This window comes from Akebia trifoliata, chromosome 1, assembly GCF_017979445.1.
Source record: "Akebia trifoliata isolate Shusen 1 chromosome 1, ASM1797944v1, whole genome shotgun sequence".
Classification (NCBI taxonomy): Eukaryota; Viridiplantae; Streptophyta; class Magnoliopsida; order Ranunculales; family Lardizabalaceae; genus Akebia; species Akebia trifoliata.
The window spans coordinates 31,670,919-31,695,799 of NC_141375.1; the positions used below are offsets into that span (position 1 = coordinate 31,670,919).

The 24,881-nt window shown below is 35.3% G+C and overlaps 3 protein-coding genes across 5 annotated transcripts; 1 reads left to right on the top strand and 2 right to left on the bottom strand.

Moving 5' to 3' along the window:
- Positions 1-1,057: 1,057 nt before the first annotated feature.
- LOC147411771 (heterogeneous nuclear ribonucleoprotein 1-like) lies at positions 1,058-4,277 on the bottom strand. The gene is made up of 6 exons (XM_086452260.1): positions 3,993-4,277; positions 3,857-3,897; positions 3,382-3,545; positions 3,033-3,132; positions 2,315-2,484; positions 1,058-1,996 (listed from the first exon to the last, which is right to left on the bottom strand). Exons 1-6 carry the CDS (start codon positions 4,052-4,054, stop codon positions 1,481-1,483), a joined length of 1,053 nt encoding a protein of 350 aa, XP_086308386.1. The 5' UTR covers positions 4,055-4,277; the 3' UTR covers positions 1,058-1,480.
- Positions 4,278-10,667: 6,390 nt separating this feature from the next.
- Positions 10,668-20,644, top strand: RNEE/G (RNAse E/G-like protein). Of its 2 annotated transcripts, XM_086452273.1 has the most exons (14): positions 10,669-10,935; positions 12,431-12,534; positions 13,120-13,295; positions 13,719-13,971; positions 14,062-15,188; positions 15,296-15,613; positions 15,861-15,902; positions 16,570-16,694; positions 17,065-17,212; positions 18,435-18,507; positions 18,766-18,878; positions 19,056-19,175; positions 19,388-19,543; positions 20,183-20,644. In XM_086452273.1, exons 1-14 carry the CDS (start codon positions 10,835-10,837, stop codon positions 20,360-20,362), a joined length of 3,036 nt encoding a protein of 1,011 aa, XP_086308399.1. In that variant the 5' UTR covers positions 10,669-10,834; the 3' UTR covers positions 20,363-20,644. The 2 variants fall into 2 exon arrangements, 1 of the variants encoding a protein (XP_086308399.1); XR_015181101.1 differs by lacking the exons at positions 19,056-19,175; positions 19,388-19,543; positions 20,183-20,644 and adding an exon at positions 18,574-18,667 and having other exon boundaries at positions 10,668-10,935; positions 18,766-18,791.
- Positions 20,645-21,417: 773 nt separating this feature from the next.
- LOC147411773 (calcium ion-binding protein) lies at positions 21,418-24,418 on the bottom strand. Of its 2 annotated transcripts, none has more exons than XM_086452291.1 (2): positions 24,259-24,418; positions 21,418-23,368 (listed from the first exon to the last, which is right to left on the bottom strand). In XM_086452291.1, exon 2 carries the CDS (start codon positions 23,335-23,337, stop codon positions 21,652-21,654), a length of 1,686 nt encoding a protein of 561 aa, XP_086308417.1. In that variant the 5' UTR covers positions 23,338-23,368; positions 24,259-24,418; the 3' UTR covers positions 21,418-21,651. The 2 variants fall into 2 exon arrangements, with proteins under 2 accessions (XP_086308417.1, XP_086308413.1); XM_086452287.1 differs by having other exon boundaries at positions 24,247-24,413.
- Between the last annotated feature and the right edge of the window lie 463 nt (positions 24,419-24,881).

The window sequence follows — 24,881 nt, forward strand, 5'->3', positions numbered from 1 at the left end:
AAAATAGGGTAACTCAAAATAGATTGTAAATAGGCTTTGGCCTAAACCCATTGAATGTATCGGGGTTGGACTAGGTTTTGGTACTCGACCCAGCCAATGGCCTGACATGATATCATTCAATAGAAAATAATCCGAGAGAGCTTATATTGCCACACAAGCTTTTGCTAATGCAACCCCGAGAACTGTGCTAATTCTTTGGTTTACACATAAAAGGTGGCGTTAGCAAAAGTTGATGTGACAATAGAACCTCCCGTCCGAAATACCTTGTAAATGTTTGAGACAAGGGACCATGCGAATTCAGATTCACCCTTATTATGATCTTTATTAGGCTCATGTGCTACACTACTGGCCGACACTTATGGTGCACGATCCTTACTATGTTTATAGTCCGCATTATTGGTAGTACTCTGGCCGGCATCACTACTTTCTTTTTTTTAATTTTTCTTTTTTTTGTTGAGAAATCAAGCCAAAAATAAGACTGGGGGGAGTGAAAATGAGGGGAGACCCGAAGCTGTTTCATGAATTTTTGAGCTTCTCTCTCCATAAATCCAAACACAAAGTAACCAAAATCATGAACATCTTGTGTAAGAAATATATCTATACATATATATAAAGGCTCCACAATCTCTTTATATTTACTTCAAGATACCTCAGCTTGATTAAAAGTTAATTATACTACAATTGTCATCAATAAAACAAATCTATAAATTTGTGTGACCATCCAATACTCATCAGACGACAAAACAAAACAAAAAAAAAAAGGGGGAATTAGATCTACCATAACCCAATCAGTTCTGGAAATACTATTATATAATATACATTTGAGTTTATTGATATTTGTATATCAAACAAGACGTGATCCAGTCTAGAATCAATTCAATTGTAATTAGTTTGGATTTGGATCTAAAAATTATCCAGCAAGGATCAGAATTAATGCCTATCAGATTGGTCCCACTTGCAGCCCTAATGTGATCATCCCCCAGCACCTGGGTCTTGTATCCTTTTTCACATTTTTCTACCTTCTGAATTATTAGGTCAAACCCACAACCTAAATGAATACACTCAATTCAATCTATTTATATTAACCAACCGGAATGTAATCAAACCGTACAAATGGAACGAATTGCCAAAACCAGCATGAGACGGAGGTAATCAAAACAAGCACTAGAACATAATTCTGCTTAAGTCTACACAACAAGCTAAACTCATCTAACAAACACAAAACAAAGAGAAGCTAAAATAGAATATAGTCTAGTATCGTTAAAACTAGGTCAAGCCATATAAAAAGCAATAGACAAACTAGTAGTTCTTATGGTTGATCTAGACCTCCTCACTTGCAATAAGTGAAGGCATTTCTAGTTCCTGCAAACCAGCATCTATTGAGCTACAAGGGATGTCATGTCATATGTCCTGCAAAACTAGACGAACCAGAGGGGAACTTCTAGGCAATATATCAACCACAACTGCAACCTGCATCTTTCTACCTCGCATAAGGGTGGTACCGACTACTACCACTATAACCTGCCCTACCTCCATAAAACCCACCGGCTCCACCATAACCGGTACCAGGCCCAGATTCATAAGCACCACCATAACCTGAACCATAACTATCAAAGCCTTCGCCTCCTCGACCATAACCATCTATCCCACCTCCTCCATATCCCCCACCAAATCCTCCATACAGTCCAAGACGACTAGGATAGCCAAGGGAAGATTCTCCCCGGAAACCACCTAGGCCACTTCCACCAAAACCTCCATAACCACCATCAAATTCGCTTGCACCACCTCCATAGCCAACATAACCACCAAGCCTACCGCCAAGGCCTCCTGGTGTCCTATAGGGAGGTGGACCAAACCTGCTGCTGCCAAAACCACTATAAGAATCGCCAAAACCACCAAGACTATCGCCGAAAGAACGAGGCCTAGAGTCACTACCAAATGCAGGTGCGGGTGGTGGGTTTGAGGATTTCTTTGGTTCAGCCTTCTTGATTTCCACCTACAACAAAGCAAGTGAGTTAACCTAGGTTCTTCCATTAGTAAATTATCTCAAGAACCCTAACTTGGGATGATCTAATATGTCCATTATGATCTATACCAAAGATTAAAAGAATGAAAGAGAGGGTGGGTGGGTGGGTGAGGAGGAGGAGGAGGAGGAGGGGGGGGGGGGGGGGTGAGGGGAGCAACTAAGCAGAATTAATAAATAGTACTCCTTATAATGTAGGCTGTTTGGAGAACATAGAAGTGCAATGAGTGAAATGGAGTAACCCAAAATCTGTATTTGACCTAATTTTTTGCACGAACACGCTAAACTCACCTGGGTACCCTCCATATCGATCCTATTTCCTTTAGCTAATATATCATCCACAACTTCATCACTGTCAAAGATTATAAATCCAAAACCTCGAGAGCGATTGGTTGCGTGATCACGTATAATCTGGTGCTCCACCACCTTCCCATACTTGGAGAAAAAATTCTTGAACTCATCTATACAATTCAATAGACAAGTAAACAATAAGACAATATAGTTTCTTTAAAATCTATTCATATATCATTTAAATATAAGAATGATAAATTACATAACAATTTTATTCTAAGAGCATCTCTGGTCCTAACTCAGGTCCAGATTCAAATTCAAATTTAAGTAAAAAGTAGTAAAAAGGAGCCCCACTCCTTAACTCAGACTGACACCAAATCAAAGGAGACTCAAATCTTTACCCAAATCAAGGGAGACTCAAATCTTTAAACAAATTCTTGACAGTCATATTTGAGTGAGAATTGGAGAAAGAGACAGGCTTTGAGGAGAAGATGGGAATTTTTCAAAAAATCAGAAAATTTTTTAGTTTGCTGTTAGAGATTTTCAGTTTGCCACTGGAGTGCTCAATATCAAATGAAGTTTTTAGTCAAATCTGAGTAAAAATTTTGAGTCAGGCTGGAGATGGCCTAAAAATAAAAGATTTTTTCAAAAAAAGAAATTACAAAATAACTTTGGATGCATGAATGGTAAATGATACATTACAGGTAAAAAATTATACCTTCAGTGACTGTTGTAGGCACCCCACCAACAAAGATCTTCTTCGTTTTGAAATCTTTAGATTGTACAGAACCTTTTGGAATTGTTCTTTTAATTTCAACCTGTTAAATCCAAGATTTATTTAGTAGGTCCAGAATTAAATCCTGTGGATTTATAAAGCCAATGCGAGAACATTTCCACATAGACACTCAAATTCTATTTTAACACTAAATCTAATAGAAAAGTTATGCATCAAACAGTTTCATATCAAAAGACACAAACTAAAACCCTAGTCAAATTAAAACATCACAAACTAAAAGCATAACAATGCATTTAAGAAACAAGAATCAAACTTCTGAAGTCATACTTACTTGTTTTTCATTGATGACATGGATTTCTTCGATAACTTTGTCTACAACTGAAGGGTCAGCATAGGTGATAAATCCAAAACCTCTTGGTTGCCCCGTGTGCCGATCTTTCATGATGACCGAGTCAATTATTTCTCCATATTTTCCAAAATGTTTTGTGAATGCAGCTAATTTCATCACCAAAACAATTTAGAATGGCAAAAATCAGGTAATGAAGAACACCACTCAAAAATAAAATAATAATCCATTAAACCTAAAACCTAAATTGGTGGCAAATATCAAACATCTTGAAAATATTATCAAACAAGCCAACTCAAAACAACCGAAATCAGAAAAAAAAATCAAAGACCCACCAAATCTTGTTTGGTTTGTTTTTCATACGTTTTATTGTGAAATTCATGAGATAACTAATTTAATATTCTGAAACAAAAACGAAAATCATCTGGACTAAATACACGGTGACATCGAGAGAGCTTACCTAAGCTTGTGTCCTTAGCAAGTCCTCCAATAAAAATCTTCCTGAAATCGAAGGGAAAAAAGCAAATCAACAACGTGAAACCCAAAACCAAAACAAAAAAAGGGATAAAAATTGAATCTTGATGTGAGAAACGAACCCAGGACTCGCTCCTTCACCCCAAGAGGGCCTTGAACTATTTACATTCGATTTCGACCCCATCAGATCTTGCTACGAAACAGATGGCACAACGAAGTGCAATAGATCAAAGCTACGGTTCTTGGACGCTCGCGAGCAATAATAGATCTTTTGAGAAGAAGACTGGGATTTGGGAGAGAGTTGTGCCAAGGGTTATTAGGGTTAGGGTTTGGGACATACAACAAATCAGAGTAGAGAAATAGAAGACTAAACAATGTCACGTGCTGGAGGACTAGAGAGCGGGGCAATATATTGGGGAAATTTTGCCGAGTTTACGTTTCTAGGCACCCAATATTGGACTACAAATATTTGCACTTAGAATATGTATCTCGATACGTAAAGAAATATACGAGGAACCGACGTAACAATAGCAGGGTGAGAAGGCCAGCAAGGCATTTTATTCAAGAGTCGGTCTATTTGCACACACCGAAACAGTTGATTGCACCCATTTAAATGACTTTTTTGTAATTAAAAAAAAAAATTAATTATCATATTACCTTTTCATTTTGACTTATTGGACACACCATCACATACTAATCAAAAAATCCAAAACCTACATTTTCTTCTCCTTGTTTTTTTCTCATTCTCTCCTTCCTTTCTCCCCTTTGTTATTTTTTTTCATCTCCTTCTGAATTTTATGAGAGATTGAATCAATGGAGATTAAATTTGAGTTGTGATAATATGACGCCCCCCCTCTAACACACGCCCCCCATCACAAAATCGTAGATCATTTGCCTCGAGATATATAAGAAAAAATGTATCTCGAGACAAATGATCTACAATTCTGTGATGGGAGGTATGTCAAAGGGAGCATTAGGAAATCATTACACTTTAGGATTATTTTTTTTTTCAAATTAACTTTATATATATATAATCATCAAGGAATATGGAAAAAAATCACTATTAAAACTTCAAAACAATGATTTTGAATCGAAATCATCAAAAATTTATTGACAGTTATGTTCGGTAGGTACCTACAAAATATTAACAAATAATTTCGATAATTATTTAAAGTTAAGGTGGGTATCACAAAAAAGTGGGTGGAAGTTGCAATTTCGATGTGTGCAATATAACATGAGATGAGGTTGACAGACCATTAAAAATGAAAATTTTACTAAATAGACTATCAAACAACTGTCCAAAACTCAGAGACTTGTTAGAAAGAAGTCCCTGGTCCATTAAATAGTTTTCCCAAAATGTAAAGACCAAAAATACTCCCACTTCTTTACTATTATAATGAGAGAAGTCCAAGGCCAAGTAGTAGTGGTTCCCCACCAAAAATGTTCCCACCTTAACATTTAAATTTAATATAATCAAAGGTCATTTTGATATTAAAAAAAAACCTAGAAAAAGTTGCAAACGTCCCTAAGAGGCTAAGACCACGTTAGTGTTTAAAATTATAAAAAATGCTGATGTAATCTTCAAAACTATTCTTTAATTAAATTTTAAATTACAAATAAGCCCTTTAGATACATGTGGATTTGCACACGCCACCTTCCGGTTTACATTTAATTTTAGTATTATCAAAATTATTTTTGTTAAATTAAACAAAATTGCAATCCCATAATTCTCTATTAGCCTTGGTTTTTAGCTTTCTAATTTTATAGAAATATATTTTTATTATGTTATTTATAAAATCACTTTTTATTTATAATAAATTTGTAAAGAGCCCTTAGGATATAATTTTTTTTTTTTTTTTTTTTTGTGGGAATTTGCAAAGTGTCAAACCAACTAACGGATGAGACTAAACTCGCTTAGAATATACAATTATAATCCCACAACCTCTATAGCTGAGTTGGTTTTTAAAAGAGTCATGATTTTAATTTTCTAATACCCCCTCTGACATACGCTCCCTGTTGTAACATGGGCTAGAATCATAGATTTTTTTTCATTGGGATACACAACTATACATTCCCATAAATATGTGCAATTGTATATCCTGAGGAAAAATCATGGTTGTAGCACATGCCACATTAGGGAGTCTATGGGGGCGTATTTTAGAGGGGGCGTTAGAAAATCATTATTCTTGTTAAAATTAGTGCTTTGACAAATTGGACCAAACCAACCATTTACTAAAATTCATTTATATTAGAAATTTTAAAAGAAAATAAATTGAAAACCTTTGAAGATTTGAAGAAAATATAATGTTTTCAATAAAAAATATTAATCCTTTTGTGTTTTTCCCTCGATTCACAGAAAAAAATCATAAATTTTCCTTTTTATTTTTATATATTTAAAAAATATTAATATAAATGCAAACCGGTCAAACCGAATTGAACCCCAATCACCATTTGAACAAAATTTTGATTTGATTATCGATTCAGTTTTTTAAAATATACATTTATTATATTATCTGTAAAATCTACTTTAATTTATGCATATAGTTCTTTTATATATATATATATATATATTGTAACAAATCTGTTAAAGGATTTCACTGCATGATAAAATAAGCAAAAGTGAACTACTATTGGAACTTTGGGTTTGTTTGATCACTCATGGAAAATGGGTGAAGTTGTCATTGTTTGATTGGTCTTTTTTTCCATGGAAAATGAAAGTCTTTCGTCATCAAAAAAATCTAGTGAAAAATGGATTTCATTTTCCCACCTACTCTTATGAGAAAATGAAATTTAATATAATTTTATTTTTTCTGTTAGAAAAAATCCTATGATCCGAAGTATAAATCAAACAAAAACACAAGAATCTTATACGACACAAGATATATATGGTTCAGTCAAAACATCGACCTACGTCTACAAGCGAAAAACGGTAATTTCACTATATTAACCAAAGAAGAATTATGTTACAATTTCTCTTTTGTCTCTCGTGTATCTCTCACAGTCATTTAGGGTTTCATCTCTTACCCTCTATATACTTAGGGTTACAAAGAGGTTAAACGGGTCATATCCAAAACCAAACCAAATGGGCCCAATATTTTGTCCTGGGACTTCACCCCCGGATCCTATGCGGGTTGTTAATGGATCATCAAAAGATCCGGGTTGAATTCACGACAACTCTCCATATACAAGAATAGAAGTCATAACCCAACATTTTTCCTTATTCACTCTCCTTTCTCTTCCTCTACCCTCCACCTTTGACCTCTACCACCGTCGATCTCCAACTTTGTTGTTGCATAATTCCAATATTGCCACTGTCATCGTTTCTTATATCTCTATCACTTCTACTTTCCTCCTCTATCCCCTCACCTTTATCCTTCTTCTCATTCTTCTTCCTCCCTGCCTTGACCTCTAGCCTTATCTGATATCAACACATACCCTCCCAACCATATCTTTCTCTATTTTTCTCCCTTCTTTTTTCTTTCGCATGCTATTTCCTAGTTGCAATCAAATGGCGGAATTCATCATTTTCCATGGTGCCTAAGCTATTTTCCTAACACCATTTTCCCACCTTCATGGAATCTCAATTCCCATGCAATCAAACAGACCTTACTCAGAAAAAAGAAACATTTGCTGCATTAACTTGGATTTTTGGGCAAAATGACCCCTCTCTTCCTCACTCATCACTCTACTTATCTCCTTGCCTCCCTCACATTATTAGTACTTTCTATCCTTCTCACTCTTAGTGCTCTAGCTGTCTTTCATCTCACTCTTGTCTGTTTCTCCATTGTTTCTCATTCTTGGTATTTCTCTCATCTCACTTTGCATCTATCTCTCAATCCAATATCTTTCACTACTCTCCCTTTGATCTCACTCTCTCCATTATGGCACTCACATCCTCTTATCCCATTAGCACTCTCTCCCTCTCTCATCCCATTTCCTCTTAATCGTTTAACTTGTTCATGCTCATCCTAACTGTATCTTAGTTTTAACTAAAAGCATTTTACATTATTTTATTGTCCTCTTCTTTAATTACTCGAATACTTGAATTTCTTATGATTTTTTATATGCCGGGTAGGATGGATTTTTTCAAGTAAAGATGTTGGCACGACATTTTTGCCTTGGTTTTCTAAAAAATGTGTTATTGTACGAATAATTATTAATAAATTAAATACAAAAAAATATGCTATATCAATAGATGGCACAAAGAATTTAGTAAAATCAGTAACCATAATCCTTAGAATATTGATTCAACTAAATTCCAAATGGATTCCTCATTAATTGAGCAATCAACCAATTAATAACAAGTCTAAATCATTAATTTTTTTAAAAGTAAAATAACAACGATATCCAACTAGCAAAAAATCTTTCCCAACAACAAGAGCAAGAGACTGAGAATAAAAGGAAAAGAAAATGAGGAAATATTTGAGAAAAAAGATTGTGATGAGAAACATAGATAGAAAGTAGGGTGTGTGTGTGTGTGTGTGTGAGAGAGAGAGAGAGAGAGATACTAATCTAATCCAACGCGTTGATATGGAGGTGTGCATAGAATCATAGATGTTTTTCACTTGTATCTTGAGAAAAAATATATATGGTTCTGTGCACACATCCACAGCAATGCAGTGTGTTGCGCAGTCACTTCAACATTTTTTTTTTTGTAAACAACTCTTTTTATTCACACAATAAATTTCAAGGGTGAATCATTTAATTCCTTTTAGTATATATATATTTCTAAATTTACCTATTTTTATTTATGAAAGTAATTTGTATTTTTTAAAAGATTTTATTAATCATGAGACAAATGAGCAACATACTTAAACTAACACGTACACGTACAATGGACTTCTAACATGTTTTAAAAAATCATTTGAAATCAAAATGATTTGTCTGAGTCATCCAGAACTTCAAAGCATGGTTTCAAAACTCGTCTAAGACTAAGACGTATTGCCCGAGTAGACTAAGACGTATTGCTCAAGTTGATCAAGTCTCATAAAGTCATTTCTAAGACTAGAATTATACAAGGATCCCCACTTGATTGTTATTTTCTTCAAATAACAACAATTCATATAAAAATTCCAAATTATTGATACCTCAAATAATTTCTATTGATTGCAAGTAAAAAGGTCAAATTCATAGACAAATAGAAATGGGAAAAATTATCATTACAATGCTTGAGCCAATGAGGATCAGCCACTCAAAACTCGGAGCAAAAAATCCTCCACATCATCGCACAGCGATGATCCTAGGGAGAATTACCCTGGGATTTGTGTTGAAGCTTCTAGGCCTTTTGACCGTTGCATTGATGGATTTAGCTTGCAACAACTAGAGCGGATATGACTTGAAAACCCGAAAGAAAAACTCTATAAAATGAGGAGTTGTTCCAAAGGAAAGGGTCCCTCTCCCTTCTTCTTAATTCTATTATGTAATTTTCTATTTTTATTAGAAAAAGAGTTCTTATAGAGTGAGAGTTAAAAAACCTCTTTTTCCCTTTTTGTTCTTTTTTTCTTTTTGTATTCTAGGTTTAGTTTTCACCATGCTTTCAAGTTGTGTAATCAAAGAGATTCAAGCTAAATTTTGAAATCAAATAGCAACAAAGAAACTCTCATTCTCTTCTCTACTTTACTTTCTCTATTTTATTTTATTACAATTTATTCCTCGCGATGATCAGCTAGATTCTCCATAGAGAAGTCAATGAAGTTGAAGCGACTTTATCTTAATCTTGTCAAATTAGTTATATTGCCTCTATTTTAATTGTGCTTTTGTGAAAACTCTTAAGATTGAGATTATTTGATTCATGCTTAAATGAGATCAAACTTAGTCATACTTAATGACAAGCTTGAGACATAAATCTGATAATCTCATCTTAGTTAAGGATTCACATAAAGAATTAATCGATTGATATTCCGATCCACAAATAAGAGCTTTGTTGCGTGGATTGAGATAGAAATAGAACTGCTCAGATTTTAATAGAAATAGAACTGTTCAAATTTTGAGATAGGTTGAAAGGGTGGATTTGACTCTTATAATCTTTACATTGCATTTCATTTCTTGTTTTATTTTCATTTGTTCTTAGTTGTAATATCTCATCATTCTATTTTATTTGGTTACTAAATTTGCATCGATTTTAAGTTGAAAGAAGTTTTGAATCGATCGTTGTCCTTGTAGATCAACCTTTACTTACCAAAATTTATTATTTCTTGTTCATTTTTATATCTGTAATCTGTATCGAACACGAGTCATCTTAGTATTAGGCTTGGACAAGCTGGATAGACAAGTCAATTTTTCAGACGAGATATAAAATCCCATGTTCCTTTTTTATTTATTATGAGCAAGACGTCTCAAACGTAATGGAAAACTCATCCAAGATGACTTGTTATCTAGCATAAACAAGACAAGAAGCAAAACCAAGTTTTAAAACCATGCTTCAAAGCGAATCATCTTCCACATTGACCTATCTAAGATCCAATTCACTAGTACGATATTTTGAAAAACATCGATTAGAGTAGTTAAACTCGACCAAGTCAATTGATTTTTGTATTTTTATAAAAATAAATAATGTATAATGATTTAATACTTTATATGCGATCTTTATAACTAAGCATGTTGTAAATTTGTAATTCTCTTTATTTTACAAAAGATTCATAATTAATCTATATATAACATATAATAATCGAGTTAAGTGTTTATCTCGTCTGGGCGAGTCAACTCTGTATTAACTGGACGAGACGAGACGAATAACGAGTTCTAACTCACGTGCCACAGAGGACGCCAACCCTCCTTTTATCTTCTTTCCGCGCCCACTCTGGACTCTCTATCCAGTTGTAGTCGCTTCTGTCTGCCTCTCGAAATGTATAATCTACAAATGACTAAAACACCCCTCATACTCCTCCTAATTTACACTACTCACCACGAAACCCAATACCAGCTTTGATGGCGGTTACAGTTTATCCAGGCTTAAGTTGAAGGCATGTTAATGGTTGTCTGTGAAGCTCGGCCTCGGCCTCTCATGGTCAGCCGAAGCAGTGGCTTTCGCTCTTCGTTATTCGGCACTGAAAGGGCTTTGTCTCCGTGAGTGAATTTTAATTTCAAACTGTTTAATTGTTAATGGGTTGAATTGAGTTTGTTTTTTTTGGTGTATTGGGTTCTCCAGAATTCGTATTTTATGGTGTTGTTGGGTTATTTTTCGTAGTAATTTGAAGTTAGAACCTTGATTTGAAGTATTATTCTTCTGGCATCTAAAATTAGGTTATTTATAAGATATGCTCTATGTGCCAAACAAGCTAATTATCATATTTTTGTCTGTTTCTGCTATGGTAATGCACTAATGCTCTTGTTAATTTGTTTGCAGATTTGATCATTTTTCTTGCAACCTCTAATGGATTTGTATATTTTACTTTTCAAGAGCCCATTTGTGCAAATTTTTTTGTTTTGTTTTGGGGCTCAATAACGGTGTTCCAAAATATTATTTGGTTGGTATGAATGTGTTATTAGTTGACTCATCGCCAAACTGTTTTTTTTTTTTTTTTGTTTTGGAATTTTTATATATTTCAAGAGCCTTCTCGCAAAAACGTTTTCTTTAAGTAAAAGATTGGAGTTCCCAACACCAAACAAAAGAAAGAAAAGAAGTGGTGATCTTAACAGATACTTTTATCTTCCCTTGTTACTTGGATTTTAATGCAAAATTTATTTAAAAAATACTAATTAGTTTCTCATAGTTGTCGTTAGCTGATCTCCTTAGTTCACCTTTTGAAGTGTTCTTAGTTCTTGGGTTGCATTTTTTATTTTATTTCCCATGTATTTCATACTTGGGTTCTTAACACTCTATGTTGTTTGTGTTGGGCTTATGGTCCATTTGTTCTTTATGCTGCATTTCAATTATATGGTAAGATTACCGATTAAAAAAATAATAATATGGTAAGATTCTTTCATCTTGTTTGACCAATGAATCAGCTAAATTTTCTGGCATGATGTAGGGTATTTACTTGTTATTTTCAAATCTCTAGCCAAATCTTAAACATAATTGAATTATACTGGCTAGTTTCCAAAGCCCCAATACCCAAGTAGCTGCTTATGAATGCATGGAAAAACATCCATTTTTACAAGTAGACAGTCAAAAAGGTAACAAACGTTCAAACTTCTACTAGGGAATAAGTAAGAATTTCCTCGCCTTAAGCGTAAATTCATAATGTCTCCCACTCATCTCTAATAATGCTCCCAAGCCCTGCTGTGCCGGGGCTGCAAGTAGTGCAACCATCATTTAAAAAAAAAATTGTTTTTGAAGCAACTGTTTTTTTTTTTCTTCAATTTTTTGTTTCGTTTTTTATTGAAGAAAAGATTTTGGTGAATATTGAATCCAAGTCAACGCTTCACTTGGTTGTGATTCTAAATCCTGATCCAATTCAGTCTACAGGGTTCATGTAACACAATTATAAATGCCCATATCGTCTATGACCCAAAATCGTATTACCTTTCATTTAACTTATTGCGTATCCAGCTGAATTAGCATAGAAATTTTATCTGTCTTTGAATGAACAATCACCAGTCTTTGCTTTTACTGAAACAGGTATGTCTGCCATCGAATTCCCATGCAGAATGTGTTCAAGATCACTCTTCATCCAGGACACTGTAATTGTCTTTTGAAATCACCTGTAATGTCTGCGAGGAAAGGTATGTGATAGTTACATTTTTAAATATATTTGTAAAATTTTGATACCTCCATAACCGAAGCAGTTTCTCCTTTTTCTTTTTTGACAAGAATGCCATGTCAGAAATACCTGCTGGACATGCATGTTAGACACGGTCTAATTTGCTTAGTAGTAGTTTTATCTTGTTTTCAGATACTATTTCTAAGTGCTTAGATCATTAGATTCACATCTGATCGGCTTGTTTTGACCTCAACTACAAACACACATTAAAACGTGTGAACTAGTATCATGTAATGATATTTCCCCCCTTTTGAATAGAATAGTTAACTGCTGGACCTCTATCAGATTTTCAGAAACAGTATCAGACATTTAGATAGTTGTTTAATGTTAATCTGTCAGTTGTACTTCAAAAATATTAGCATATTTGTATCTCATAAACTTTTAACCTGCTGGAAGGAAAAGACTTTTTTTTCTCAGTATCGGAATCCAGCAGGATTAAATTTTCCAGAAAGTAATATTATTGAAGTTTTGCTGCATTCTTCTTAGTTCCATTTGTACTTTATATTGGTGGGCGCATCCAAAAACTTTGATTTCTTGCACAACTCAGATACATCACGTCGAGAATTATGCAAGGTGCTTTGGACTATTGAAGCTGATTTAAAAGATGGCCAGCTATTGTACATAACTGGGGATCCTATGGTCTTAGGCTGTTGGAAACCAGAGATGGCTATCCTTATGTCTCCATCTACTGAGCATGCTAACATGTGGAAGACTGAAATAAAGGTAGTTTGATTCAAAGAAAAGTTTATAATAATTGCAATTGGTTACAGAATGCGATATATAGTCAGCATTATGCATATTGTGACATAGAAAGAATATAAATGTTATGATACATTTCCCATCTAAAAGATTTTATTAAGAAGGGTAAAACTTTGCAATCACTTCAATTTTTTTTTGTTGATACATAGGAATCCAGAATTAGTCTGACTAATCCCATGGACACGCCCATCACCACTTCCAGCACGGGCCTTGTGCAATCACTTCAATTATTAGAATTGGGTTATGTAATATTCTTGAAATATTTTGCATGCAAAGAGTAGGAGATGCATCAGTCACTTTGCTAGTTGCCTCTAGTTTTAACTATTTTTATGAGTTCATGTTAGGAGAATAGCAATTTAATATTGAAGTTTCTATATACATTGGCAGGTACCTTGTGGGACCAATTTCAAGTACAATTATTTCATAAAAGGTGATAAATGGCCTTCCATTGATCTCATTTGGAGACCTGGACCCGAATTTTCCGTTTCAGTACCCAGACCAAGAAAACATAATAAAATCATAGTCCTGAGAGATTCATGGATGACAGTCCAAACTGAAAGACCTCCAATTCATTCATGGGGTTCATGGACAGAGGAGACATATCTTAGTGCAGAACTTGCAACATCAGTTCCATCTGGAGGTAACAATTCCTTTTAGGTATCTATGGCCCTTTGCAATGTCTTCTCTTATCATGTCGTTGAACACTTAAATGTTTCCAGTGTTTTGACAGATGAGCATGAGATTTTAAGAAGTCTTAGAAGTGATTCCTTAGTGCTGAAGCCGTTCTCGATCGAACAGACAGTTGTGGATGAGTCTCACTCTATTGGAAGGGATACAATTAATGTTAATAATAATAGGCCAGATTCTAGCAAATTCTTTGAAAGAAACCAGCCTGTCGAGGAGCCCTGGCTAGTCCAATCTTCTCTTTTCTTTCTTGAGTTCAAAGATAAGCTAGAGTCCGTTGTGTCTAATAAAGAGTCGAACCAATCTAATCAAGATGAGTTGACAAAAATAGAATTTCTTGACAAGGGTTATCATGGTATGGGAAATCCTGAAGACGGGACTAGACTAAGTTGCGTCGAGGAGCCTATTTCCACTGTTATACTGATTAACTCTTCTATATGTACAATGCAAAGGATTGCAGTCTTGGAAGATGGGAAATTGGTTGAGTTATTACTAGAACCTGTTAAAAACAATGTGCAATGTGATAGTGTGTATCTTGGGGTGGTTACAAAACTTGTTCCTCATATGGGGGGTGCATTTGTAAATATTGGAATTTCCAGACCGTCGCTTATGGACATCAAGCATTATAGGGAACCCTTTGTATTTCCTCCATTCCGTCGTAAGGCCAAGAAGAAAGAAGTCAATGGTTCCATGACCAGTAAGCATAAAGAGCATCCTAATATCCATGACAATCAAACTTCTTCACATGATGATGTTGAAGTCATTGATGGCTTTACTGAAGTTGATTATCAGGACAATCCGGCACAATTTATGCATGAAGATTTTGAGGAACTTGAAACTGAAGATGACTTTGATGTTCCAGATATCCTTAAGAGGAACATGAATGGTAGCATAGTTGATTATGGTGGGGGAGAAGCTGATTTTGAAGACTACGTTGACGGAATTGGGCCTGTTAACGAGTCCCTTCCCAGTGAAATGGAAGGTTCTCATGATACTCCACTTTCACATCATATTCTCCAAGATATGAAAGATTCTACGGATGCCCACCCCGATGGAGACAAATGGGCCCATGTTCGCAAAGGAACTAAAGTAATCGTGCAAGTTGTCAAAGAGGGATTGGGTACCAAAGGTCCGGCTTTGACTGCTTATCCGAATCTAAGAAGCAGATTCTGGGTAGGTTCTATTATTATCTTCCTATTTCCATACAATATTTGATTAATTATTGTTTATTACCCTTAATTAATTTCTCATTATCTTGTTTACTTTCTCCTGTCTTGCAGATATTGAGTACCCGTTGTGATAGAATTGGAGTCTCGAAGAAAATTTCAGGTGTTGAGCGTACACGGTTAAGAGTGATCGCAAAGACTTTACAACCTCCTGGTTTTGGTCTTACTGTAAGAACTGTTGCTGCTGGTCATTCCTTGGAGGAATTGCAGCAAGACTTGGAAGGCTTGCTCTCAACCTGGAAAGATATAATGGAACACGCAAAATCTGCAGCTCTTGCGGCAGATGAAGGCGTGGAAGGAGCTATTCCTGCTATTTTGCATAGGGCAATGGGTCAAACACTTTCTGTTGCACAGGACTATTTTAATGAAAAGGTGAACTCATTCTCATTTATTTAGAGAGATTCTATTGCCAGACCAACTTTTGCTAATGCCACCCCAATTCATATGTAAATCACCAGAGACTTAGCGCACATCTTGGGGTTGGTGTTAGCAAAAGTTGGTGTGGCAAAAGAAGCTCTCTTTATTTATCATATATAGATATTTGTTGTTCTCAATCTTAACTTTTCATTCTAGTACCCCTCATAATATTTTCCCAATGTTTAACTGGAATTATTTTCAGGTTAATAGCATGGTGGTTGATTCTCCTCGGACGTTTCATGAGGTATGATATAACATGAACTTGAGATGTTCAATTGAGAGGAACACCTGAATAAGGAAGGCAGATGGGTTGTCATCCTCCGTACCTGTGCATTCAAACGGTGCACAAGTAAGGTGGTTGAATTACCATGCAACAGGTTCTAATTGAGATCTCCTTCTCTGGAAAAAATTTCTGCTCTACTTTTCCTTGGACAGCCAAGTAAACATATGGTGGACGGTCGAGGAAAATTTCTACTTAATGGATAAGATCACATGATTTCGTGTTGCCCTGGGAGATATTAAGTAACTTATAAAACACTAAAGTGTTGAGCAAGTACAAATGTTACAGTTTTTTTTCTTTTTCTGAATTTATACTTTTATGTTATGTTAAGAGGCAAAATTACAAAAGAAATCAGTATACCATTCGCTTCAAGAGAGTCATGACTAATTGGAAGTGTAATATATGATAGTTTCAAAGTGGTGGTGAAAAAAAGGCTGCAAATGAGGCTATGGTTTCCCAGTGCTGACCTGTCATGTGGTCTTATTTTAATTTATTGAAGTTCTCTTTGTGAACTTTGATTTTAATGTACCAACTTCCGAATATCAGTCAGCAATTTTGATGACCTCATCTGAATTTCTTCACTATCGCTGACATAATATTAACTTCTTCTTCCTTCTTTTTTTATCTGAAGGTTACCAGCTATCTTCAGGAAATTGCACCCAATCTCTGTGATCGGGTTGAGCTATTCGACAAAAGAATTCCTATTTTTGATAAGTATGGGATTGAAGAAGAGATCAATAATATGCTTAGTAAAAGGTGAGAACCAGTGGTTACTTGTTCCTTAGATCTTATGTTGTCAGTTACCACTATGATTCTATGGATACTTAAGATATTAACTCTTGTTTTTAAAAATTAATGATAGGGATGCATCCTAATTTATGTAGTATGGATGTATCATTTGAGGATGCATGATGATTACTATGGTACGCATGCGAAGTGGAAACTGATAATCTGGATTGGAAATCAACATTCACATAATTTCAACACTTTACAAAATTCCAGCAAGTTTAGATCTTTAAAGAAAATGAATCGTGAACTCTACTTGTTGTACTAAATGATGAAACATTAATGCCTAATTTTGATTGTCAAATTGTGATAGATGCTGATTAGTTCTCTCATCTTGCAGAGTCCCACTCGCTAATGGAGGTTCTCTAGTGATTGAACAAACAGAGGCATTAGTTTCCATTGATGTGAATGGGGGTCATGGGATGCTTGGTCAAGGAAATTCACAGGAGAAAGCTATTCTTGATGTCAACCTTGCAGCTGCAAAACAAGTACGTTAAAAGCCAAACCCTGGTCATTATTTCAGATGTAAGATCACCTTTACTATCATAATGAGAGAAGTAGGAGTAGAAGTGGTTCGACACCAAAATTTGAGTGACCATAAATGCCGCCACTTTTATATTTAAATTTAAAATAATATGGGTCATTTTGGTAAAAAAACCCAGAAAATTGCCACAACTGTTTCTTAGTTTTCAAAATTAAGTAAAAAGGTATCCTTTTTTACTATGTAATCTTCAATAACCCTTCAATCAATATTTTAAATTATAAATAAGCCCCTTTTGATATATGCACGTTTGCACATGCCACCTTGTAGTTGGTAAAAATGAACTTTTTGAATTACAATTCTATTCGTATGTGTGTACCAGTACCACCAGCACCACCATAGCTGCTCCCGTAGATTTGCAGAAAAAGAAAAGCAAAGAATCAGAGCTGGAGGATTTAACAAGCTCTTTCAGCCATAGTTAGACCTCCATTTGGCCAAGATAAAATAGACATGATCCAAGACCACAAAAGCCAAAGTAATCCCAAAACTGTAAAACATGGCAAAGAAGTCGTGAAGATACATACAATACATCCAAGTTATAATGAATCACAAATTGATCACAAATGAAAAGGAAGTAAAGCATGACTCTAGTATCAAAATTAGTGTCACAAGTTAAACAGTCTAATCATGTCTGACTTGGATGAGTATTCCTGAGCAATCTAGTTGGGAGGCTCTGATACCATGTAGTAAAATAAAAGCAAATAATGATGGGGGAATAAGAAGAATATAGAGAAATGGGTGGAAGTTGATATATTTCTCTCTACCCTATGTTATGTGCTCTGCATGCAAGCATGGAAAAAATACATAAATGCCCTGAATGTTTTGTAGCAACTCAAGTTTACATTTGACTAAATTGCTGTCAACATAGAAACCTAAGAGATAATACACTATTGCATTCTCATACAATGTTGGTTTGACTTGATGAAATATAATTACCTAGGCTTTGTGGGATTATGAACTTTCAGAAGATGAAGAAAGCACGAGCTTTGTCAGTTTGGAATAAATCTCTCTTAGGTACAATATTGTTTGGAACCTAGTCAGAGGCTAGTCGGGTACCATTTGGAGAAATTGGTCTTAGATGGATAATTGTGAAATTTCATGTTTTGAACAGAGCACTAGATTTTATTTTATTTTACTTTTAATTACTGATATAGTAATTACTTTTTCAGATAGCAAGGGAATTGCGGCTCAGGGATATAGGTGGCATTATCGTGGTAGATTTTATTGACATGGTTGATGACTGTAAGTAAAAAAAGTCTCTGCAATGTTATTTACTTTTTTGTGGGACTCCTCATTGTTGTATCTTAGGACCTCCCATGGTGGCATGTGAGGAATCCCTGGCAGGAAGGGTGCTTCTTGACTGATTATTCATCCTTTCTGAAATCCCTCTTCATTAACTATAGTAATTAATTTGGTCATCTCATTATCCTTTTGTTCTGTGAATTATTTCCAAAGCAATGCTTTAATTGATTTTATTTTTTTATCTTTTCTCTCTTCCAGCTAACAAGAGGTTGGTATATGAAGAAACTAAGAAGGCTGTGGAGAGAGACCGGTCAATGGTGAGGGTCTCGGAATTGTCTAGACATGGGCTGATGGAAATAACAAGAAAGAGGGTATTATTTCTTACTTGTGAATATATAAGTATGTATTCCTCATATATATATTAAGTATAGACGATACTTAATTAGATAATATTGGAAGAAATCAAAACTGTTTTTTGAGATCAACCATTGTAGTAGTACCTACCTACTTTTTGATCTAATGAATTGTGGTTCCATGGTTGGTTGCAGGTTCGTCCAAGTGTGACATTTATGATTAGTGAACCATGCACTTGCTGTCATGCTACAGGGAGAGTTGAAGCTTTGGAGACTTCCTTTTCAAAAATTGAACATGAAATTTGCCGATTACTTGTGAGTAGTTCTGCATTTTTTTTTTGTATATGAGTTTCTGTTTCTCTCATGGGATCAAATATCACCACCCTTTGTTTCTCCTAATGGGATTTAGCATCTCCAACGACTTTTTACTCTTTTTCGCAACTTCATCAGTTTTTACAGTTTTCAAGGTTAATATGCTCTTCCGGTGTAGCTGTATTTACTGGACATCTTCTTCTTCTCTGTTTCAGGCAATGTCCGACCAGAAGGCAAATCCTCAAAATCCAAAGTCTTGGCCAAGATTCGTCCTGAGGGTGGACCGTTTCATGTGTAACTACCTTACTTCAGGAAAAAGGACAAGACTTGCACTCTTGAGTAGTTCTCTCAAAGTCTGGATTCTTTTAAAGGTAGTCCTCATGCATGAAATAGTTTCTTTAGTGCGAATCCAATAACTTTATTTAAGAGAAAGTGCCAAAATGGTTATGTTTGAGGCCAAAATTACCTGTCCATCCATAATTTTAAAATATTAACAAAAAATCCATATACCCATTTTTGCTAATTTTTTTTACCAAAATGGGCACCCCTTGAATGCCACACTTGTCATATTACTGTTTAGCCATCTGGTGAACCTCAAATAATAGGTCCATTTTTTTTTTTTGGTTACAAAATTATAAAAAAGCCAGAACCATTGTTGGGGTTGAGGATTTATTTCTTGTTGAAAGTAGGGTATTAAGCTAAATGGGTACCCTTTTTGGAAAAACGAGTTCATTTGAATGAATTTAAAAAGGAGATTATAAAGGTAATTTCAATTTAATATTCGCACAGTAGATATCCATTTTTGTACAAATAAATTCCAAAATGGGTATATGGCCCTCTTGATAAATATGTCAAAAACATATTTTGGCAAAAAATCGACTGTTTTGATAGAAATAAATATATACCAAAGTATGTGTATATATTTATTAAATATGTGGATCATTGATGGATTATCAGTTTTCCGTATAATCTGTAAAACTAAAAACTAATTACTCTATGCTCTATATCAGGTCGCCAGAGGTTTTACTAGAGGGGCTTTTGAGGTAAAACCATTTATGGATGGCGACGAGAACAATGATCAGAATCAAGTTGCCATTTCCAGATTACGACCTACAGATGCTGGATCTTACCTTTCGAGTACAAAATTAACGCTCTTTCCAGTCAAGAAGTGGAAGGCAGGTCGAAAATGAAGTTGAAAAGCATCCCAGTTCGCTTCATTCGTTTATTGTACAGGCCACCCTTAACTGGCTACTCTCCATCTGGTGGCGGCATTGAATCCCGTTGGACATAGTTCCGAGTCACCACACCACCTTCTGTTGTAGTGTTTAATTGTTGTAGTCAGAGTTCCCATTGTAATGTTGGTTAGTCATGCAATTTTGTTTTTGAGAAACATTTTTTCATTTCTAATCCAAAAAAAATCTAATTTTTATTAGAAAGTATCTCTTTTCAGGCATAGAAAAGAAGTATCAGAATGGGATGATTTTTGGTGAGGATGATCTATAAAATTGGCTATGGAGTGGGGTGCCTTTACCACTATCCTTTTCCAACACATAAATAACAAGGGCAGAATTTCTCACTTTTCACAGATATATTTTGATTATTGATGAATGCAGCCGAGAAAGGAACAAACCCACCCAATGAAAGTATTTTGTCTTTTAGTAGAGTTTTATTGTCTTTGTACAATGATAATGTTAAAATATCACAAAATTTCAAAAATTGTTTACAAAAATATCATTATATAATAAAATTACAATCCTTCTTGTTCCTTTTTCTAAAAAAATAAAACAAAATTGCTTCTTAAAGTTATTCATAGAAAAATGGTTTTGGAGGTTTTATTTTTATTTTAAGGTTGAATCGTAAATTTAAATTATTTCACCATTAATATGCTTATGAAACATGAGCCTAGATCCACAGTCTGATAAAAAATTTCTTTATCTTTAGTCTGTAGTACATTATTTTGGAAGCATATTAAAGTTTTCTGCAATGATCATATCAATTCAGCTTTTATTTAATCTGAATTCCTACAAATTCCTTTCACCATGATATCAGGTAAGAGGATACCCAGAAGAGAATGCTTGACAATCGGATTTCAATAGCACATACCATCGAGTGCTCAAGGTAGGCCTGAGACTCCTTGAAGCACGATTTTTTTTATAATTAATAATAATAATCATATACAGCATGATAAGTGATAACCATGCATACATTGAGGCGAACAGATAATGGAAATACATTAACTTTAAGAGGCACAAACAAACAAAGCAAATCAGTTGTGTAATCAAAATTTAACATGAGTTCTCGAATGAAAAACTGGCAATTGTTCTCCTACAGGTTCAAGATTCCAAAGCTCTACCAATGTGGGCATAAATAATTTTAACAAGCAACAACAGATAATGGCTAACGATACATCTGGAAATCACAATCGTAGCAGAAGTAAGATCTCAAAGCTCAGTTGACGATCATCCTTGATGAGTATTGATCAAGTTGTCGGATGGCAAGTGTTGATACCATCCTTGCAGTCGCTTGTGAGATCATTGAAAGTTTCAATTTGTTTTTTTCCCCTCAAGAACACTTCAGTATCAACCGACACTCTCATGTAACCATCGAACTCCACCGGATTCCCACCATTAAGCTTCATTGTCTCTGTATACCATTCACTGTTCTCATCCCAAAGATCCTTATAATCATCAAGGAAGTGTGTCGTGTATTTATCCTTTAATGGGTCGTAGAAGGAAGTATCATGTTCATTCGTAGCAATATAAAGGTTCCTTCCATCTTCAATCTTGTCTTGAAGAGACGAGAGAAGCGCATCAGGTGAAGTATCCACGGCCAAATTAGGCCAGAGCTCTGTGTTCTTCGCTTTCTCCCCTCTCACAACATGAACAGAATCAAAATCCCAATTCATTCTTGAAGCGATCCCTGACACTATGTCCATCAACCTTCTTGATTTCCAGATCATGTGCCACGGCCGTTGGATAACTGATTCGGTCTCCCCTTCACACACTCTATACCAGTAATTGTCTGGCTCCACCAACCCAAACTTCCTCATGATCAAAGCATCGTTCACTCCAGAAAGCTTCATAGGTGTAACCCTGAAATCTTCAACAAGATGAAGACTCAATCCATCTTTCTTCTGCCATTTCGTCCAATCAGACCAAAATTGACTCTGATCCAACACAGATGCTGACTCCCTTAGATGCTCAAAATCAAAGTAAAACCTGAAATCTTTCCCTTCCTCATCCTGATTTGATGAACTATATATCGAAGACAAACAAAGACTTAAATCCATGATCAATGTTCGATTCAAATATTGAGCTTCGCCTAAAGCACACAAGAAACTCCAAAGGTAATGGTTCATGCTCTTGCACCTATCTCCACCACCAGTGTAAAGCAAGTACTTTCCTTGACTGAACGAACCCTCAGATTCAACCACGGGAAGTGTATCATTTGCAATTTCCCCAACTACAGGTAGAGTATTGGTAATCTCTTCTTGCTTTGGATTCTTCTTCTCGAATCCTTTTTGATTCTTCTTCTTTTTCCTTGCATTCACACCTGTATGGTAATCTCCGATCCCTATCACAGTGAAATTACAGTTCTCAGATCTAGAAATCACGAATCTACGATAATCCTTGTAAAATGCGGCAGTTTTCCCTTCCTTGGGTCTAAACCGCCATGCCATATCACAAGTGCTAGAATTCGATCCAGAAACAGCCTTTCCGAATCGGTAGAAATGGATATCCTTGAAATATTCTATGGCGGCTCTCATCATCAAATGAAAGATCTCTGGGTCGGAGCACTCAATTGGTTTATCGAAGTCACCCTCACATTCAGGAACAGCAGTCCCTTCAGTGACAGTAACATCTGTGATGTTTATGAAATCTGCAAATGCAGTTTGATTCGAAGCCATAAAGTCTTCACCCGTCTTGGTGACAGTATCATCAGATTTGAAGGTGGCATTGGAGTTGGACATAAGGAAATTGGTAATTTTAGTTGACGGATGAAACAGAGGATCTTCAGGTTGGTATGTCGCAGCGATGATGGTAAAGATCAAGACAGCAAGTACAAAAATAGTAAAACAGAGGTTTCCAATCATTGCGAGGGCATTTTGACCTAGATTTTCTGCCCGGAAACTTCCGGATCTGGATAAGGACATGCGACCTAACATCTTCGTGCCAGAAATCCTTCACTCCCTACGTCTACTCAACCATAACCAAAAGAAAAAGGGGGAAAAAACAACAAAAACAAAATCAAATTCAAATTTCAATGAGAAACAGCTCAAATATAGGATTAGGGAAACAGATACTAGTAGAGATTAGAGTTCAAATTTCACCAGAAATAATAATAAAAAACCCCCAAATATACACAGAAAGTAAAACATCGGACTAATGCAACAAACAAACTACAAATTAAACTAAAAATTCAATCAGAATCAGCTCAAATATAGGGAAATGGGATTAGTACAGATTAGAGAGTTCAAATTTCACCAGAAATAACAAAGAAACCCCAAATCTACAAAAGAAAGCAAAAAAATCGGAGTAATGCAACAAATGAACTGTAAATCAAACTAAAAATTCAACCAGAATCAGCTCAAATATAGGGAAATGGAGACTAGTACAGATTAGACTTCAAATTTCACCAGAAATAATAAAGAAACCCCAAATATACACACAAAGCAAAAGATCGGAGTAATGCAACAAATGAACTACAAATCAATTAAATGAGAATTAGATCAGAAGGAGAGAAAAACAGATTTGCCTGGATCTAGTTTTCGTTTTCAAGTAAGTTTCATCAGAAGAAATCAAATAATGCGAATAAGCACACACACACACACACACAAAATCAACGAAATCCAAAGTACAATTACAGTTAAGCCTGGATCTGGTCAAACTGACTGTAACAAAATGGACTAAAGTTTCCAGATCTAAAAGTGAAGATAAAATTAGGGTTTCTGATCTATAAATTCATGTACATCTACTACTACCACTTCAATCAATCGATCTAAGATCTGCAACTTTAATCTAAGAATGCATCAAACAGATCTAGGTTTTTAAATCAGAGAACAAGAGTTCCGTACTTTATTATTCACCTCTCTCGATAGATCGAATGCAGCTCAGAAATTTCACTCACTCTCTCCTACTGGTTTGAACTTGAAGCATCGAAGCTTCAAAGTCTAACCCCCTCGTCTCTCTTTCATCAAGAGTTTTTCTACTTTCTCGGGTTTCGTGGTCAGCGATGATGAAGAATCAATAAACTATAATGATAGATGTTAAAATGATCAGGGTGCGTATGGCGCATATCTTGTCTTATTATTACACGTGGATGCTTTTGAGTACGTGGGGGCACCGAATGCTTTTAACTCTCTATCATAGAATATTTACACGAGCGGGGATCCTATGCTCCAGAAGTGGAATAATGTTTTCCTACACACACGTTGTCCTTTCCACTAGAAGACTTTTTATTGAGCCCATTATGAGAAAATAACTACAGTAACTTTGTGTGTGTAGCCCATCAATGAGTGGGCCCATCATGAATGGGCCAATAGAGGCGGAAGAGTGGGCCATATATAAAAGGAGAGTTGTGTAAGATAATTCGATTCGTGGAGTAGGGATTTGTGGTCATTTTTGCACCGACAGTAGACGAAAGATTCGTTAATATACTTTAATAAGTTGGGCTTCCTTGAACGGGGCCACTTGAGGCCTACTAAAATTA